Source organism: Ptychodera flava, chromosome 7 (genome assembly GCF_041260155.1).
Source record: "Ptychodera flava strain L36383 chromosome 7, AS_Pfla_20210202, whole genome shotgun sequence".
Lineage (NCBI taxonomy): Eukaryota > Metazoa > Hemichordata > Enteropneusta > Ptychoderidae > Ptychodera > Ptychodera flava.
Window position 1 is genome coordinate 37,303,012 of NC_091934.1, and position 19,456 is coordinate 37,322,467.

At 38.5% G+C, this 19,456-nt stretch overlaps 1 protein-coding gene across 4 annotated transcripts in view; it reads right to left on the reverse strand.

Moving 5' to 3' along the window:
• Positions 1–3,839: 3,839 nt before the first annotated feature.
• Positions 3,840–19,456, reverse strand: part of LOC139137456 (serine-rich adhesin for platelets-like) — a 43,763-nt gene continuing 28,146 nt past the window's right edge. For 3 of the 4 annotated variants that reach the window (XM_070705563.1, XM_070705564.1, XM_070705565.1), the window contains exons 9-11: positions 12,893–16,996; positions 12,070–12,610; positions 3,840–9,720 (exon numbers count right to left, since the gene is read on the reverse strand). In XM_070705563.1, the coding sequence (XP_070561664.1) occupies positions 9,593–9,720; positions 12,070–12,610; positions 12,893–16,996 (4,773 nt within the window). In that variant the 3' untranslated portion in view covers positions 3,840–9,592. The remainder of the gene's footprint in view (positions 9,721–12,069; positions 12,611–12,892; positions 16,997–19,456) is intronic. The other variant, XM_070705566.1, reaches the window with a different exon arrangement.

A 19,456-nucleotide genomic window follows, 5' to 3' on the forward strand; every position in this document is an offset into this window, starting at 1 on the left:
GGCCATGTCACGCACTGTACCTTGTCCGGTAAACGATATGCGATCGGGATGTTTAGCGTATGAAGTAAAGAAGGGGACGTGTGTGGACATGTCTACTTTGTCTGTTACATGCTGTACTACGGCATTCCCCATAAATCTGATAAATATGTGCTTGATATGACACTTTAAAAGCCAATGATTATACATCTAAATGTTGTCGGTTGGTTTGTCTGTAGGTACGTGCGGGACCATAGTCAGTAGCCCAGTTATGTTCATAGAGTGAACATCATATTATAAAAGCGGTGATTTTGAAACGGCCGACACAAGTGTCGTTTGCATTTAATGAAGTCACCATGGCATCATATAGACCAGACCAGCCATACCACTCGTGCAGAAGTCGAGTTAGTAATCAAGAGCAAGTTGGAAAATAAACGATCAGGCGGCTGGGTTTGGGGACGTTTTAGGGTCAGTAGAACAGAGTGCTTGAAAACAATAGCAAGGAGGAACCTAAAAATACCACTGATAGTTGGTCTAGATATTGATCAGGAAGGGTGCGTGGGTCGTGATATAGAACGAATAGTTTGAGGTAGTGCATGGGCGAGCGCTTGAAAATATTATTGTACTTACTGGTAGCAGGAAGTAACTTGAAATATTACCGAATTTCTTTGTCATATTTGCACAAGGAAATAAGTCGTCTGAAACAGGATTCGGAGAAAACTAAAGTTTGCTTAATATCATCGTATCTCAATTCCTTCACTCCGAATAGTTCCGTTGTCTGTCACATTTCTGCCGTTGGCGAAACAGCTGGTTGCAGAAATGCGAGAGGAAACCAGACTAGCATGCTCAACACCTTCCACCCTGAAGGCGTGCACTGACATTCCTATACGGTCTCTCAATTTGCGTGCTTGTATGGGACATACAAAAATCAAATCGTCAACATCGGGGATATTTAGAAGATAAATATACTCCGTAAGCATAATGCAGAAAATACGATACGTTTCTTGACAGTTTCACGTACGGACCGTGGTAAATTTTTGAGGAAATATTTATTTATTCATGTTTATTTGTTTATTCAACACAATTGTAACTAATTTGGGATAATGGATATTCATATTTTTCAAATTTCTCAAAAGTGTTGGGTGCCATACAGCTGAATGTTGCAATATACAAATTACTCATAAAATCAAGTGCGAAACTTAAAAAGAGAAGCAGATGAGCTTACATTTGCAGGTTAAAACGACCTTACTTCACCATCCATCCCGAATTTGTTCTAATCGTGTTATTCATTTATCTATCGATCAATCTACCTACCTACTTACCTATCTATCTACCTACCTGTCTATCTACCTACCTGTCTATCTATCTATCATCTATCTATCTAGATTGCATATGGCAGTCCTCGATTCAATTTAGCTTAAAGAGGCAACATTTCTTTTGGCTCCATGCTACTAAATGACAAAATGACTGTGTACAGTTGCTTCAGTGTCAGACGATAAGAACGGCATGTGTTGCTGGATGACGTCATCATGTAGCCTTCTGGCCAGGTACATCCGCCTGACGCACAGGCTGTGCATACTTAACCCGGACTTGCATACGTTGCGTGTTACACGCTCCTCAATCCCACATTTCTGTAGTGTTAATCATGTTGATCAATTCTATCATTGATATATCCTTGACATGGTACGCTAACGCTTGTATATAACGTCAAAATGACACTGTTTATAATTTATTCATTGGATTGGCACGTATAATATGCGCACCGATAACCAATTCGCCTCGGTTCGTTTATGGATGTGAAGACCATATTCAATTCAAGTAGTAGTGACCAGCAGTCAGTTCATTACAAGCAAGGCACGTTTGCACTGATGGTGCCATCTATTTCGTACTACTCAGGCCAAGTTCAAGTTTACAATCAAGAACAGGCAAGAAGGAGAAAAGATCAGACGAATGAAATTACTTCAGGTAACACTGACGTGCTCACTAGAAAAAGTTATTTCGAACAATTACCTGAAAGTACGGCTTGATGTTCGTAGTCAGATATCAAGAATGGATCGGGAAATACTGGGATTCCACGATGGATGCCGGTACGGTAAAAAGGATTTGAGTATTAACAGAAAGGAATCTGAAAAATCAGCGCAATTGTTTATCAGATTTGCGGATGGAAATGGGGTGACGTCGTAAACAATCTTTGGCTTGCTTTGAGTCAAAATGTTTGCGGTAGCATGTTTGTTTGTTCATTATGCAATCTGACAACGAAGTTCGCACGCTGATGATTTATGAAGGAATGAGCCATTGACCATACATCTATCCTGCAAGATTTTGGCAACTACAAATACTTTGCAAATATGTCAGCATACGTTCCCTTTCTCTTTTCCTATAAAATTATTTCTTTGCCCACGTTTGGTGCCATCCATACACTTTCCCGAACATTCTCCTGTCCATTGTTACAGGCGATATTATTTATAACGCTTTGCTTTCCACATCGAGCACTGTAATTTAATATATATATATATATATATATATATATATATATATATATATATATATATATATATTACAACAACACAAATTACTTCAAGTACAAAGTTGTAATTTGTGTTATTATTTATAACGCTCTGATTTCCGCATTCAGCACTGTACTTTCCCAGGAAATCTGTATACTCTCTCTCTCTCTCTCTATATATATATATCTCTCTCTCTCTATCTCTCTATATATATATATCATATCCCTCTGTAAAAGTATGAGAATACAGATGACAGGAACACCAGTGAATTTTGTGGTCATACCCCCAGATTATTACTGATGTATCAAATCATCCAGCATTGTGGCACCAGATATTTTCTATGTCTACAAATTCAACGGCATTGCCAATGCTATGAAATAATAGCAATAAAGTAACCCCCTTCAATGCTCATATAATGGACTCAAGCAAACTTTGCACTCCATAATGTACTCCGCTTCGCCTCCCACATTATGTCCTGCAAAGTTTGCTTTCTTCCATTATGGGCCGGGAGAGGGTACATTATTGCTTAAATTTAACATTTTAAAGAAATCAGGGAAATTTGTAAAATAACTAAGTAGCTGTTCTGATGTCACGTTTTATTACAAAGTGTAGAAAGTCTACTAGGGACTGGAAGAAAAATTTCATTTCAAAAAGGGATGACAAAAGTACCACACTTTGACCACTGGAATGTCGAACTAAATGTTTTCAACAAACTTGACTTTGTGGTGACATGTGAACTTGGCAGGATAAGAGTTCAGGAAACATGATCAACTGCTTTTAAGGTAGTATGCACCTCCAAAGTAAAAGACTTAATCTTTTGCTCAAACTTCCCTCAGTGAAACTTTCAACCATTCTCTTACCAAAGCAAGAATAAAAATCAGGGGTCATCGTGCAAACTTTGGTACTAGAGAGACAAATAACTTGCGATTTCTCAATATTTGAAATCCAAAATGGCCGCCATTCCTGTGTTAACTCTATGAGAAAAAAATAAAATTTTCGATTTTCGAAAAACTAAGAGGTTGAAAACTTTTCTTTCGCCAAGAGCTTCAAAATGAGCCCCGATAAGTGGTAGGTCAGAAGAAAATTGATAAGATTTGAAGGCCCGAATTTCTGTCCCCGATGTGCGTTCTACCTTAAGATAGACTACAGATCCGTAGCTCAAGGGTGCTGTCTATGCTATGAGGGGAAGCATAGAGAGTCCTTGAGCAACAGATCTTCCAGTCTACTTTCAAGATGAAGTTGACAATTTTTCCCAAACCACAGAGAAAATTATTTACATATATGTAAATAAAATTGAAAGTTAAACCAATGAAAAACTTGCACATACTCTTGCGAATAAGTTCAGGAGACTGCACATTCATTTGTATAAAAATGTTTTTATTACATTGCCAAAAGATAGATGAAGTCAAATACAAGAAATATTTACAAGAAACCAGAAGTTCTATAAACCCAATTCTACCAATGTTTCTACACAAATACTGTAGGATGAGAACATTGGGTGAACATCAGCAGAATTTGGTTTTAATTTATTATGCATAAATAAACTGGCCACTCTAACCTTTGACACCCTGCTTTCTGCTTGGACAGACTTGAAGCTGACACCCTACATTCTGTTCTCTGATTGGACAGGCTTGGAATTTTAAAAGTAAAAGTGCATTATTTACAGGCTGGATGGAGAACTGGCTTGGCTGTCCACTGTAGAGACCTACGTTATGAACGTAATCGCTGCACTTGGCGTGGACCAATCCATGGCCTTCATAATCTGAGTTGGCTTTTTTTTTGAAATATAGTCATTTCAAACAGCTTGTTCTACATTCATTTTTAGAATGAGAAATCTGTTTTTTCTTACAGAATTGTCATGTGTTTAATGAGTAAATACTAGTGCTGGGTGACACTGTAGAATAAAGTTTGCTCAGAAAGATAATGTGATACGGTTACTAATAGATGAATTTTCCATTCTCGTGTACTGCCATACTTCATCCGACCTAACCATACAGCTTGAAATAAACCAAAGATAAAAACACAGGTCTTATAAGTCATTCACCTGACAGACTTGTACACAGTCTACACCACAGAAAGAAATATAAAATCTGACCAAAAAAACTGGTGCTTGATAGCATCTAATAGTGAAATTCTGGAGTCTGCCATTTTCCTCATAATGTGTTTGGTCATTTTCTGTAGGGCAGAGGACAGCTTGACTGAGATATAGCAGTCAGAATGGCATTGAGTATATTTATTCCAAACAGTAGGATGAGAGCAGTAAGATAAGAAAAGTAGGATAAGAAATCAGACCTACTATAGACAAACAACTATAAGAAACTGAATGGTTCTATGCTTGAAAGAAAAATCTCTGTACTCTGGGGTCCATCATTTACACATAGAAACCACTATGCACAACCCTAGTCTTTCCCTTTGACCAGTGATTTCCATTTATGTGGTAAAAGTGGACCTATTGAAAACAGTGGACATGTACTGAAGTCTTTGTTGAGGTGAAGGTGTTTGGAATAAGTGAAAGTGTTACCAAAACTGTAACTACGACATGTCTTTGTAAATTATTCAGAAAATAAAGAGAGAAAATATAGTTAAATACAAGTATTAAAATTATGTAAAAAAATTCCATTAAAAATGTACACTTCTCTTCTCAATAAGATTGAAATATAACATGACAAAATAATGGCATATTATTTGATGAAATTATTAATTTGTCCTTCATTTCACAAACTTGGAATGCTTGTCAGATCTCTTGGGCAAATTGTTTCCCTGTGTAGATAGACTAGCCAATCAGATGCGGCTGCAGGACACCAGCTGTCAATCATTTTTGTAATTACCATGGCAACAGCCAATCAAATTCAAAAGGTATGCATTACATTTGAAATGACATAGGAATTAGACATGCTTTCATAGCATCACAAAATTTCCGCATATTGGTTCAATTGTTCTAATGACAATGGTACAATTTCATCGAAACTACTGGATGGAGCTTAAAAAAATGTTAGAACTTGTCATCAAATAGCTTTGTGGAATTATGTGAGTATTTCTACACTAGCTAAACAACAAAACACTTACGAATAGCTAGTGTTTATGATTTGGAGTTGTTCAATATTGATAAAATCCATTCACTGGCAGCAAAATTGATTACAGAACATAAAAGCATTTCTTTGCTGTGTGTTTGCGTATCATTCTGTCACAAAATTCTACGAACACTTCAAATAACTTGTATTGTGGAGCAGAAAGGAGTATTTGCATCTCCTCTTGCAGAAATTAAGAGAAAAAAGTCTACTTTGACCAAAGTTGCCGACAACAAGTCCATCTGATATAAATCAATATAACATAGCAACGTATTTAAAAAGACAAGAAGATGAAATATTTTCTGATGTTTCAGTAAACCAGTTACTGGTATCTAAGATTTGTTGAACAGTAGCATAAAAATAAGGCTTCCTATCATGACACTACCAAATCTCATGAATGTCATTTAACTTACAAAATTAGCAGCCATTAAATAAAACACCACAAAATAGTCATGAAAACAGCACTTTCTACTTCATCTAAAACAGAGTGGTTTAGTTAGGAATGAAGTTAAACTGTTTCATATGGAGGACATAGGGATGTATTGGAAGACTGTTACAGCAAGAAGAGTCCTGTAGGATACTGCTCATTTTGCTTGAGTTACCGTAACTTGCACTAGCAGCTTTCTCAACTTTCTTGGAGTCAACTGACAAATTTCTTGATATTTTCATGAGTCAACCCTGAACCAGGACTTGTAATACATGAAACATTTCAAGTCGAAGACCACATTCTCGAGTCACTGGTAAGTTGTTTTGACTCACAGGGCGTACTGTACACTAAATACTACATAACACAGTGTTTTGCTATAGATGACTGTCACACAAGAGCATATAACTTAAATAAGCTTCAAAAAATAATAGCCATCACAGTTTCAGCATTGTCCAAACTATGTCCGGGGGGATAAAATATCTGAAGGTGAGAATGATCATACCATACCAGGGACTGGTGTAAGCTAGTGGCATCAAATACAATTACTCAATGGATACTGACCCTAAGCCTGTTTGCAAACCCAGCCTTGACTTGCGACAGGAAATACTCAAGTTGAAAAAGTCAGGGGGCAACCCTCCTGATGAGATTTAACCCCTCCACCATTGTGGTTTGAACCAATCCCATTTTACGGTAAAGTTGGACCGCTAGAGAGAGAAATGGGGTTGAAAGGGTTAATCTACTTGTCTAATAAATTTCATAGAGCAGTTTTTTAATATGACAGGCGTTTTTACAAAGCAGTATCTTACATCGTCTGGAGGAATGGCATTAATACTGGTCAGTTGATTTGTTATTGCTCTAGTCTATACTACAATTCATTAATAAGTGATGGCCTTAGTTGTCTGGCAGTGACTTCAACCGCCAAATTCCTAAGTAATACGCTGCATCCAGTATTTATTTGGAGAGGGGGACTTGAAAATTTGTTTATATGTGGCAAGCAATGACAATGTTTATGGTGATATCAAAAGGGAATATCGGGGTTCTATCTACAGAACTTAACACCCCTACCAAATGTGTTTGTAGTAATGTAGGGCTCATTTATATTGTGCAAGTTGAGCCTATGTTTATGTGTTAAAGGGAGGACTATGCATGATGTTTAAAGGGACAAAGTCAGCCATTTTTTCATGAATTTTGTTTGATATGAGATACCATTTATATTGTTTGACATGTTGAAAGATACTGAATGAATGGGTGACCATGCGTGTATGCGACCCAGGTTTAAGACATGATACGTGAAACCATCGCGAAAATGAATTAATGGTCATGACCATTATATCATTTTTGTGATGGTTTCATTTATCGTGTCTAAAACCGGGGTTGAATATATGCATGGTCACCCATCCATTGTCTTTCAACGTGTCAAGCAATATAAATGGTATCTCGTATCAAACAAAATTCATGAAAAAATGGCCGACTTTGTCCCTTTAGAGATTAAACCTTGACCATGAGTCATTTACACTAGAAGTCTATACTGCAAATACACTCATTATTGAACTTTCAGCCCATAAATTTAGCTTCAAGTATGAGATAGTGGATGCATGTTGGCCTTTGCGTTTCCAAACTTTACAGGCAATCAATTAACAGCCGTCGTAGCCTTTACGATTCTTTCACACTCAATAAAGCAAGTTTACAAATTTGAGCTGAGGTATTGCACATAACACAAAGCTTTCACAAAGTCAGATGAGCTAAAGACATTTCAAGAACAGTGCGCTGTCTTCCCTTACAATCAAATAATTTAATCTGAATCTCAAAGAGCTATACCTTTAGGCAGCTAGCATCAATCTAAAGTTTATTCATAGGCTGCATGGGCAAATCAATTTTGCATTTGAAAGAAGGTGGTGCTTGGTACATCCTGTGGTCCTGCTCTCTAGTTTGCTAGTCCTATATACATTCTCTTTGATTTAAGTCCACAAATTTACATTTGTCAATGGAAAAAGTTGACCAGAAACTTCACCAATGGAGTACACAAAACAATGGTGGTCAAAAATCCATTACCACAAGATTTCATTAATAATGTTCATTTTCTACCCTGCAACTATAACTGCACAAATTCAATGTTGGCAAAATCTTTCCTATTCAACCACAAGTACAGCGCCATCACAGTACAATTATTACATTTCTCTTGTTTTAAAATGGTCTTTTCTCCACACATTTTGCACAAGTCTCTGAATAAATACATATTGAACATTTCGGGCGTATCTCCTTCTATCTAACTATTGTATATTGTTCAAGCTTGCCAAGAGATAAATTGAATACATGTCATTAATAATTATTTCTAAATTATTCAAACACTTTTGTAATACTTTCACATATTTTATTTACAATGCTTTTATGTCTGCTTGCCTACCCTTATCATTGCTATTTTTTAAACACAGCAGTTATTCACAATAGCAAAGCTGATACAGAAGACGACAGGTTCTTTCCTTTCAATCTTCTGTAATTACATGATCATTGTTTTTTCAACAAAGTTGTGATCTCATGTAAAATTTAACTGGCAATTTGCAGAGTGATTTTAAAGCACATGGTCCGAGCATCTGAAATTCTAAACAGATGTTTTCTCTTTGACATGGTTTGATGAGTGTTCTGTTGGTGAGCAATATAAATATAGCTAACAAGAATTATTTGTGTGCATATCCCTATACCCTGTGCACAGTCCTCCGCCATTCAATTGATGTTTCAGGATCAGCTGATAATCACTGTGGTGTGAGCTACTCAAGTACTACACACTGTGGTCATAGTTTATGATATATCAGTTACATAGAATTATGCAGGTTGAGGTAGTATGCGCCTCTAACTTTTGCTCAAACTTTCCTGAATGAAACTTTCAACCATTCTCTTACCAAATCAACAATAAAAATCGGGGGTCGCCATGCAAAGTTTGGAAATAGAAAAACAAATTACCCAACATTTTGCGATATTTGAAATTCAAAATGGCCACCATTACTGTAGTTAACTCTATGGGTGGAAAATTAAATTTTGGATTTTCGAAAAACTAAGGTGATGAAAGTTTTGCTTTTGATCAAAATGAGCCCCCACAATTGGTAGATCAGAAGAGAATTGTAGAAATTTGAGAGTCCGACTATCTGTGCCCGAGGCGCACACTAACTTAAAGTTCCTACAGAAAATTAGTGTTTATTGGCATAGTACAAGCAATGTTAAAAATTAAGTTATGTCACTGTATTTAAAAAGAAAATTTATTAGAAGTGCCTGCTTCATCTGAACAGTCAAAGTGTCCTGTGAATTCATAACGAAAATGCAAAAAAAAAGGTAAAAATGCTTGCAAAGTGCAACTTTCTGTCTTGCGAGGATTTTCAGAAAGAGTGATGACAAACATAAATTCATATATGTACTTTCAGATAATGCTACCCAGTGTAGGAAGCACTTTGATAAAATCAAATAAATACCAAAATATTTTTCCTTCAGGGTTGGATGAGTGTTACATCTTGTTTCAAACAATTTACTGCTACATGGCTTGGACACAAGTGTTCACTTAACCCTGTTTTTGACGACACACACAGACACTCAATTCACTGGAGGAACAACTCATTTCTTCTTCTTCAGTTTCCCAAACAATCCCTTCGAATTCTTCTTTTCCTTTTTGCTGTCACTTTTCCGTCTGGTCCCCTGTATTGGTCCCGCATTGGGATCGGCCTCAGTTTCCGGTAACCATCCATTTCATCTACCACTGATACAATATCAATACAAGTAAACTTTTAACAGTCAATACATACAGGAAAGACAGTACATGTACATACTCAAGATCCTTGTGAGGCAATTGGCAATGACATTGTTTATATATAAAGATAAGTTGGTAAGATTCTGACAATTTGACCTTTGACTTCTTTACATCTTTAACCCTTTGAGTGCCGTAAATTTTCCCACATTCAAGAATTTTTATGGAATTTTTTGACAATGTTATCCAAATGGACATCGCATTTCATTGGCTATGATTTTTTCTCAAAAGTTTGGCAAAAATCTTAAAAAAAAAGAAACTTTGCTTGGGTATATTTATAAAGGTGCCAAAAAATGACTTGGCGCTCAAAGGGTTAATCAATGTACTAAAAATGTACTATGGGGTCTAACACACCAAAACGAATCAAAATTAGGTATGGTATAGTTTTTTATACAAATTAAGCTTGTGTGCAAATGATATGCAGAGACTACTTTGACAGAAACTGCAGAGGATGTCTACATTCTCTGTACATTAAATGTATTGTATGACATGATAACAAAAGCAGTCACATATATTGATGGTGAGACTTGCAGAACAACATCAAAAGTTATCGATAATATACATCTGGCAAAACAGACTTGCATTCAGGGAAACGACAATATAGATATATTTTGCTGATTCATCCCAAAGTCCGTACACTCAAAGTCACCATTAAGTCAAGGACTTTCAAAATCTTTTCAGCAATTTTCAAGGAATGTTTGAGGTTTCAGATATCCTTTTTACAATATGTCATTTACATATTTCATTTTGCATATCATTTTGATGATATCATGACAGATCATCTTGTCATTTCAAATACTGTGGCTGGATTATCAATTTCCCAGGAATTTCCAGGACTAGGTTTCATTTTCAAGGACTTTCTATGGACTTTCCAGAAGGCTTTAAAATTCCAGGACTTTCACAGACTTTCCCAGAGAGTATGGACCCTGTCACTCATTCATACACGATTGAGATATAACAAGGATACCTTGAATGGACAGCCTGATTTTGAGTTTGAGTTAGATGAAAGGTCATAGGTCATAGGTCAATTAGTTGTATCTGAAGCTGATTTTTAAAACACAAAAATGAACTTTCATTCATCTGATTTTGTTCCAGCTAGAAATTTGTGCACATGCAGTGGGAAGACTGCACAAACCATTATATAGTGATTTTGATGAGGGTTTTGAATAGGTAAAAGTTATTATCATTTTGTTGGTTCTCCTAGGTATGTCAATGCGCTTATTCATAATATACTATGCGACTAACCGGAAGTGTACCCTACCTTCATGGGCGCCGCCATGTTTTTTGAGTACTCGTAAATAAACAAATACAAAACGTGCAAATTATTATTTTATAACATGCAATTTATAAAATATATCTTTTGTTAGCCAGTTAGTGTTATTATCCACCTTGTCGCTGATACAAAATATCGTTAATATCACGCGTAAAAAGTAGAAAATGGGAGAAAACTGTCGTGCATATGAACGGGGGCATACGCAGAGAATGCTGGGATTGAATTTTAGAAAAGCGCCCCCTGTGTCAATAACTAGATTCAAAAATTGCCAGTTTTTAGACGGAACGCTCTAGTTTTCAGCTTGCAAGTGGAAGGTGGGCAGTGCGGTTACCATTGCAATGATAACGATGGCATAATACGTCCCTTGTTTAACACAATAGGCTGTTATCATGGTAAAAATTGCCAATTTTTTTCCAACATTTTTACACATTACAGAAAATCTATTCCTGCACTGCTGCAGGGTTTGACGTCGTGTATGTCAGTGTACGTACGTGAACTGTTTTCATCAGAGGGAAAGTGGGCATACTTGTCATATAAACGTATATGAAGTAACAATTAATTTTATTTTATCATGAATCAATACAAATAACATTGCCAATCTTAACCCCTCTGGTGCGACACTAAGGGCAGAGCCCTATATAATATTAAAACCACTGACCGTGAAACAAGGATGAATTAGTTTACTACGTGATAAACGTTAATGAGTTGCATTGCTGAGTGTAAAACATTCATGACATTCCTGCAGATTAAATGGAGTGTGATTTGTAAGATCAGAGAGGTTTCATAGGTGAAAGACTAATAAATTATAGACTTGTTTGTTTGACAAGGTATATAATGTACTCTGACTCAACCACGCCTCTGAGAATAGCTTTGCTTACTGATTTTGGTGCTGTATATTTTTTGATTGACTGATTGACAAGTTAGTAAGCCAGTAAGGTTTGTATCATCTTGCTGTCTTTCAAAGACCTAGGGAATACATTCATTCACAGTTGGCAAGACCACATAGTGAAGACACTGTGTATACTTACTGGCAGGTGGCAGAGATTCATTAAGCGGCGTCTTCTTCAGCAATGTGATTCCTTCCACGTCAGGAGGCTGGTACGAGGGAACGTCACCTGACGATGAGTCTGGTCGGTAGGTGGGGTCAAGCGTTGCCGCGATGTCGATGGTCTGACTGGGTGAGGTGAAAGATGATGACGAGCTGCGGTGACCGCTCTGAGAGGAATGATGATTATGTGCGCCGGGAGGCTGTGAACCCACCGGCAGTGAATGGCGCTTATCCCGAGTTACCTCCTCCTGGGAAGATGGGAAAGAAGGATGAGAGTGAGTGGGATGGTGGGACCGGCTGTCCCCATGGTGATAAGATGCCCGAGAGTAACCCTGATCACCCGAAGTTTTTGAAAGAGACTGTCTGTGTTGAGGAGAAGAAGACGTGACATGTGATGTGGTGGATGAATGCGTGCTGCCACGGAAACTAGCCAGATGCTGGTTGCCTTGGTAGCTGTGACGATGGTCATGTCTGTAGTGATGTTTGTGACTGTCACCATGCGTTCTGTTGGGATGCCCGTCCTGTGAAGATGGAGAAAAATGCAGAGCAGTAAGAGATGAGGACACAGGTTTGGAAACACCCAGACTAGCACCCGCAACCGTAGGATATTGGCGTGCACGTTTACTGTCAGAGAAACATTTGGAATTACTATTAGACTGCACTTGGGAATAACAGGAGTGGTTAGTAGGATTAGTTAGATAACTTTCACTATGGTTAGTGCTTTGACCTGACATAATCGACCCCTGACCCCTACTTTTTGAACTTTCACCCTGCTCTAACACATGGGAAGCACTCTGACTCACTCCATAGGAATCTTGTCTGTGACTGCGAAAACTTCGGAATTCAACCGTCCTTCTATCATTCCTGATTCTGCTGTCGCTGTAAAGTCTTTTCCTGAAACCCGGAAGATCACTTTCAAGGGTATCAGCTACGGTTGCCCAGGAAACACGGGGCGGATATGCAACAGACATAGGCCGTCTTTGTTCACCTCTATAACCTCCAGGGGTCGCCTTGTAGGCACCTCTCAATACGCCAATATTTGTCCTTCCATCGTTTGCGGGTAAATCTGTCTGAGATGTTTCTTTACTTACAGCTACTTTATTTTTATTGTGAGTGTCTAAATTCTCTCTCCGTACCCAAGGATCAGCAAATCGCGGAGGTGACCCGCCATGGTAGCTGTGTCTCCACTGTCGCGTCCTGGGACTTTGAGATTTTTGTCGCAGTTTGACGGAATTCGGTGACTGGTTGACGGTGGTGGCAGTTTTGTGGCTATTCCCTCCGAGCGGCTCAAGCCAGAGACTTTCATTTTCCTTGACTGGTGTAAGTTTGGCCAGATTACCTGTAGACCGAGCTTTACCCTCACTGCAATTTGTAGAAGTTTCAACTTGAGTGTCTTTCGGTTTTTCTACAGCCTCCCAATCAACTGATTTGTTCCTCTTTGTGGCAGGTTTTTCACGAGATTGTTCAGAATCGTTTTTTTCATTATTCCGTGATGTCCCTTGGAGTATCAAATGTCCAGACACTTTTGAGTTATTGTCTTTGTGTGATGTTACATTGCTTACACTAGCACTGCTACCCTTACTGGCTGCAAATGGTTTGTACTCTGATGTCGCCACTGATGGTTTGAACCCTGTTGAGTTGGACCTTCCACGGAACCCTTTGTCTGGGCAATGTTCATCAGATGACGCAAACCTTTCTTCTCCGCCCTCAGGCTTTGTGGAAAAGTCTGGACTATTGAGGTCCTTGTTTAGTTGAACAGAGAATGGATCTGGTAGACTAAACCGCTCTGGTGAGTGTGGTGCTCTACGGTTCCCGTCAGTCTGACCTTGATTTTGACCTTTACAAACATCTCCATCCTTGGTGTCTTTGTCATCCTGTTTGTGATCTGAAACTTTACTAGGATGCTCTTCAGTGACAGTCCTTTTATCTTTTGCACTCACAGCTACACACGCAGAAGTAGCTATACTTTGTAAATTTTCCTCCTGAGAGACATATTCCTTTCCTTTGACCTTAGAATTCGAACCATGATGACCAACTTCATTGCAAATATCATTTCCCTCCGTGAGAGAACTGGCCTTTGATTTCTCTGTAACTGCTGATCCAGTTTCTCTGTTAGTTTGTTGTCCAGTATCAAGTGGTGATATCTTTGCTGTGTCCTCAACCGCAGGTTCTGTACCGGTAGTCTGTTGACAGTCACTGCTTACAGTTGTTGATGTGGTGTATTCAACAGTCTGTTCCCCTGGAATTTCTGCAGCACTGCAAGAACATTCAATGTCTTCTGCTGACATGGACATCAAGTCTTGCTGGCTGCTGCTGTTGTCTGTATCACCTGTTTCTCCGACCTGGTGGCCACTTGTCCCCTCTTGTGATATCTGATCATCAGCTGCTTCCACATTGTCCACAACTTGCTCTCCTGGTTTCTTTTGCATAAAATGTTCCTGAGTGAGCATAATACAATTTTGAGATAAAGGCACTGGCACACAAGTCCTTTGGTACGCAGGTACGCTGAAATCCTCAGAGCTACTACTCTCATCACTTGAACAGTCAGAAAGATCAATACAGTATGCATCTGTTGCTATGATATCATCTTCTGAACTTGAAAATTCATGTTCCTGGTCCTCTGGAAGGCCAATCCTGACACGGTTCTGGTCCTCTGTTTGGCCAATCGCTGCATTATCCTTGCATAATTCATGTTCCTGGTCCTCTGCTTTGCAAGTCCCGGCAGAAGAACTTTCAGAATTGCTGGAGCAGCTTGAGTTTCCTATCGACAGATTTTGTTCCTCAGCGTGACTACTAGTTAATAATTGTCTTCTGGTTGGTTTGACAAACATTTCAAAATCTCCAACATAAGTTTGATTGGTTGCTTCATTTAGTTGAGTTGTTTGTTTGCTTTTTTCCAGTCTGTCACTTTGTGCAGTTTTTTCTAAATCTGATGGATTGTCAAATGAATCTTGCTCACTTGTGGAGCTTGATTCGATGTCACTGTTTTCATTATGGACGGATGTCAAAATTACATCTATTGCATCTGAGGATTCTTCATCTGTTTGTGATAATACACCTGTAATGTGGTCACACGGCTTGCTGGACTGTGAACTGTCCGGACTGTCCTCAGGAAAGGAACAGTGGTCACTCAACACAGAGTTTTGGTCCACGGATTCACTACTGGAAGACGAAGGCAAATCATCGGAACTCTCTCTGAGTGGAGAGTAGAGAAAACCATCATTGTCACTATCACACAATGACTCCTTACTAGATGCATGACTGGGAATTATTTGCAGTATAAAGTTTCTTTTCTCTGGTTCTGTGGCAGAGTTTCTCCTCTCAATTTGAAGATCATCTTGTAAAGGAGAGCCTTCAGCTTGGCTTATTGAATCTGTTTCTGCAGTCCTTTTTGATGAAATGTTCATTTCTGATTCTCCTTCAACAGAATAGTCTATATTTAGTTTTCTGTGATCAGAGCTTTTTGTGCATACTTTTGCATTATCACAACTGTCTTTCAACTTAGCTTCACTTGCAGATGCTTTAACACACACAGGAGTTTGTTTACTTTGGTGATCCTTCTTGTCGGAGTCCATACTTCTATTTTCGCCACTTTCACTTGTACATGCAGTACACACAGAAGGGTTTATGCATACATGGCCAACACTATGGATGTGTTTATCATCGCCTGTTGTGGAATTATCGTCTGGATTGAGCTTTGACTTTTCCCATACTTGTCCCGATATTCCACACTTCTGCACGGCATCTCCATCGCTTTCAGGAACAATCTGCGAAGATGAGATTTTGCTTCCCGATTCCGACTGTTCCGAGTTTTCCTTATTGCACAGTATCACATCACTTTGTATGCCCACTTGTTCCTTTGTCAGCAAGGCACTTGTATCGCCCTCTACAGGCGTTGAATCTTCACTGACCGAAACATCTGTCAGTTTGATTGTAACAGCTTCCTCACTGATTTCCTCCTTCAATTTACCTTTCTTTGGGGAAGCATTCATCTGGAACTGCCTACTGCTCTGAACAACAACTGCCGTCTCCGTGCATTTTCTCAGGTTCTGATTCGACGAGTACCTCTTCACGGGTTTGATTACTCGTTTAATTTTCTCCGTGAAACTTGAAGTCCTTTTGAACACATACTCGTCTTCCTCACATATCCAGAACTCTCCATAGGACTGTTTTTGTGGAGATTTATTGCTGGAGTCAGTCTCTGAGATACAAACAATCTTTCTCTGTGGACTCAAACCACTGCTTACAGACTTTTCTATACTCTTCTCAAGTTTAGTCTTTGTAGGCGTTACTACAGTTGGTTTTTGCTCAATTATAGTGTTCTGGAGAGTTGTTTCTCCAGTATGCGAGTCTGAATCAAGTATTTTATTCAATTCAGGTTGATGCAGTGATTTATTATCATCCTCAATTTTTTCAGTGTTCTTAGAATTTTTGTGGTCAGATTCTGAGGGCTCACTACTGTTCACTTTTGAGGAAAAATTTGTCTGCACTGAAGTGTCTGTGTCTAGGACTTTGGCAGGCTCAACTGGGCTTTTACTATTTTCAACATTAGCAAGGTTCAGTCCCTCTGAATCAGTGCTGCAGCTTTGCTGAGTATTAGTATCAAGGTGGCTTTTTGCATCTTGTTTGGGATCTACAGGCTGGTTCGAGATCAGGTCAGGATCGGTGTTAGTGTTATCAAGTGACAGTGCGAGGGCGCTGTCAGCGTCTTTAGTCGCAGAGTCCACAGTCTGGTGGCTAGTGAAATCTTGCTGGGTTAGAATGAGAGAGGAGTGGTTCAGAGGGATGTGGGAGGGTCTGGGGAAGCAGTTGCTGCTACTGAGCGTGTACTCATAGGGTTCAGCCAAGCTACAGGATTGTGTGATGATGTTGGTGGGTTTCCCACTTGTATTGGATTGCCTTTTCCTCTGCAAAGTCAATAGAAGAGATCAAAAAAGAGAGTCAAAGAACAGGGAGGCAGAGAAAACCTGGGAGGATTTCAAAACAAAACCCTTGCATTCTGATCGTGACCTCTGAACTTTCAACCAAGAATGTGGCAAACTATAAGGCTTTATTTTCATTTCTATCCCAGAATGCAACAGTTCAGATAGTTTGCTCAGAACGGCAACTTGTTGACACAGACGAAAAAAAACCATTTATTTCAGCAGTTTGACAAAATTTTGATGACCACATTAGACATATACATATTTAAGTGTCCACCGTGTCTACAGTGAAAAGTAAGTTTTGAACAAAAGACAGTTTACTATAAACACTGTGAAATTTTGTTACATTGAGATAAATCTACGACAAACAATGAGAATTTAATTTTTTGAAAATAAAACAAACTGTGCAGCTATTGTGTGCCTTGACAGTGAATTTTAAAGTGGCTTGTTCAAAAGGTAAGTGTTCCATACAACTCCTTGTCAACAAAAATTCTTTGTGAAAATATAAAATTCAATATTCTTTGATGTTGCTGTTGGGATAGAAATCTGAGAATGTTCCAAACTGCTATTGTTGAGATTAGTTTAATTGAGTTTTGCATTTGTGATTAATGATTTGTAATTTCAAATATTACAGAAACTACAAAAATGTGTAGAAATGTCAGTAGGGCAGTTACCAAACTTCTAAGAAGGGCAGCTTTTACTGTTATGAAAATCATGCCACATGCATCAATATTAAAATGTTACCGAAATCATGGTGTTATATTTTCCAATTTTCAAAAAACGTCAGTCCAAAACTCACTTTGATCAGTGCAAGGGTTTGCAGTGAAATGTTAAAGAAGTCAACGCACAGAGACAAACAAAAGTTGTTTGTTGTTATCCAATCTTACTGACAGCTGTGCGATGAGTATTACTCTCCCATGCTTTCTGCATTGCTTTGGAACATTCCTTATGATTCCCTGGGTTCGGACTGTTCCATTTCCCCCTACAGAGGTAGGCTGAAAGAGCTGAGAATCTTGAGGAATGAAAGTGCGGTTTTAGTAGCATGCAGAGAGAAAAAAATGCCTTATAATTGCTCAGATTAGAGAGAGTGTGAACACATTTTGTGCTGAGAAGATTTAAGTTGAGACAAAGATAGAATATTAAAGACAAAACACGTATATTGGAAGAACCCATGGTTGCTTCTTCTGATCAGGTTTAATTGTACAATGCAACTGCTGATAATGATCATCCTTTGCTTGAAAGGTTAAGGGTCACAATGGACAAATAGAATTACCAAGAACTGTGCACCAAATTCATGGATTTTTGAGTCATTTTTCATCATTGTCCATTGAAATGCTGAGGTACCCAGAGGATTTTCAAACTTCATGAAAGAAAATACAGTGTCTTCATTTTTTATTACAAGCAATATGCAATAATTTTTTGAAGTTTCTTTCTGTTTTGTGATGCCAATAGGGCTTTAGTGACTGTGGCATATATAGCTGAACATGTATTTACTGGACAACGTTACTCAGTAAAACACGCAGTGCAGATGTGCTCGGTAAGGAAAGGTTAAGACTGCTGACAACAAAACGAACATTAACTAATGGGCATTGCAGGATACATTTGCTCCATTATACCAAATGCTGACCACATGTATGAGGTTATCAAAGCAAAGAAAGTTTTGTTTTCACTGTTTTGTTTTCTGTAGTGCATATCAAGTCTTTGTATCAGCGAATTTTCAAGCAAACAGCACTTCTGCAAAACAAAAAACTTGTATATTGTATCAATTAATTAATGAGAGGTACACGAACACCACTTTTTGACTATCAACTGCAGGGGATTCATCCTTTTACCCCCATTTCCCTACAATTGGGTCGTACCATACTGAGTTAAACCACTGGGTTCAACCAAATTGTAATGAGAGAGGGGTAGAAAATATACAAATGACGTATTATTTACAAGTAAGAGTGAAGGAAATCAAAACAAACATGTACAATATTATGAATGTTGCATCGACTACACTGAATTGCTATCAGTAATTAATAGGTCATTCAGGTCATTCCAACGGACTACATTCCCATGCCTTGGATGAAATGCAAACTCCATGGAAGTGAAGGGAAATTCCATTCCAGGGCATTCACTTATCATTCCACGCAGTAATGTCATTCCAGCAGATACATGCACATTCAATGCCAGTAATTATTTCATTCCATGGAAAGTTTCATTTCCATTCCAAAGTGATCAGCTCATTCATGCCAGAATCGTCCATGGAGATTTACTTTCAATTCTCCGGACCTGAAATATTACCCATCCTAGATCAAGGAGTTCTACCTTTTTGCCACCATGGTTTGGCCCAGTCCTATTGTTTTCTTGTCAAAATTGGACCTCCACACAGCAAAATGGGGTGGGGGTTAAGTCACAGGGCATGTTGTGTCTTTAGTAAGCAAATGATAACTTGAATGGAAG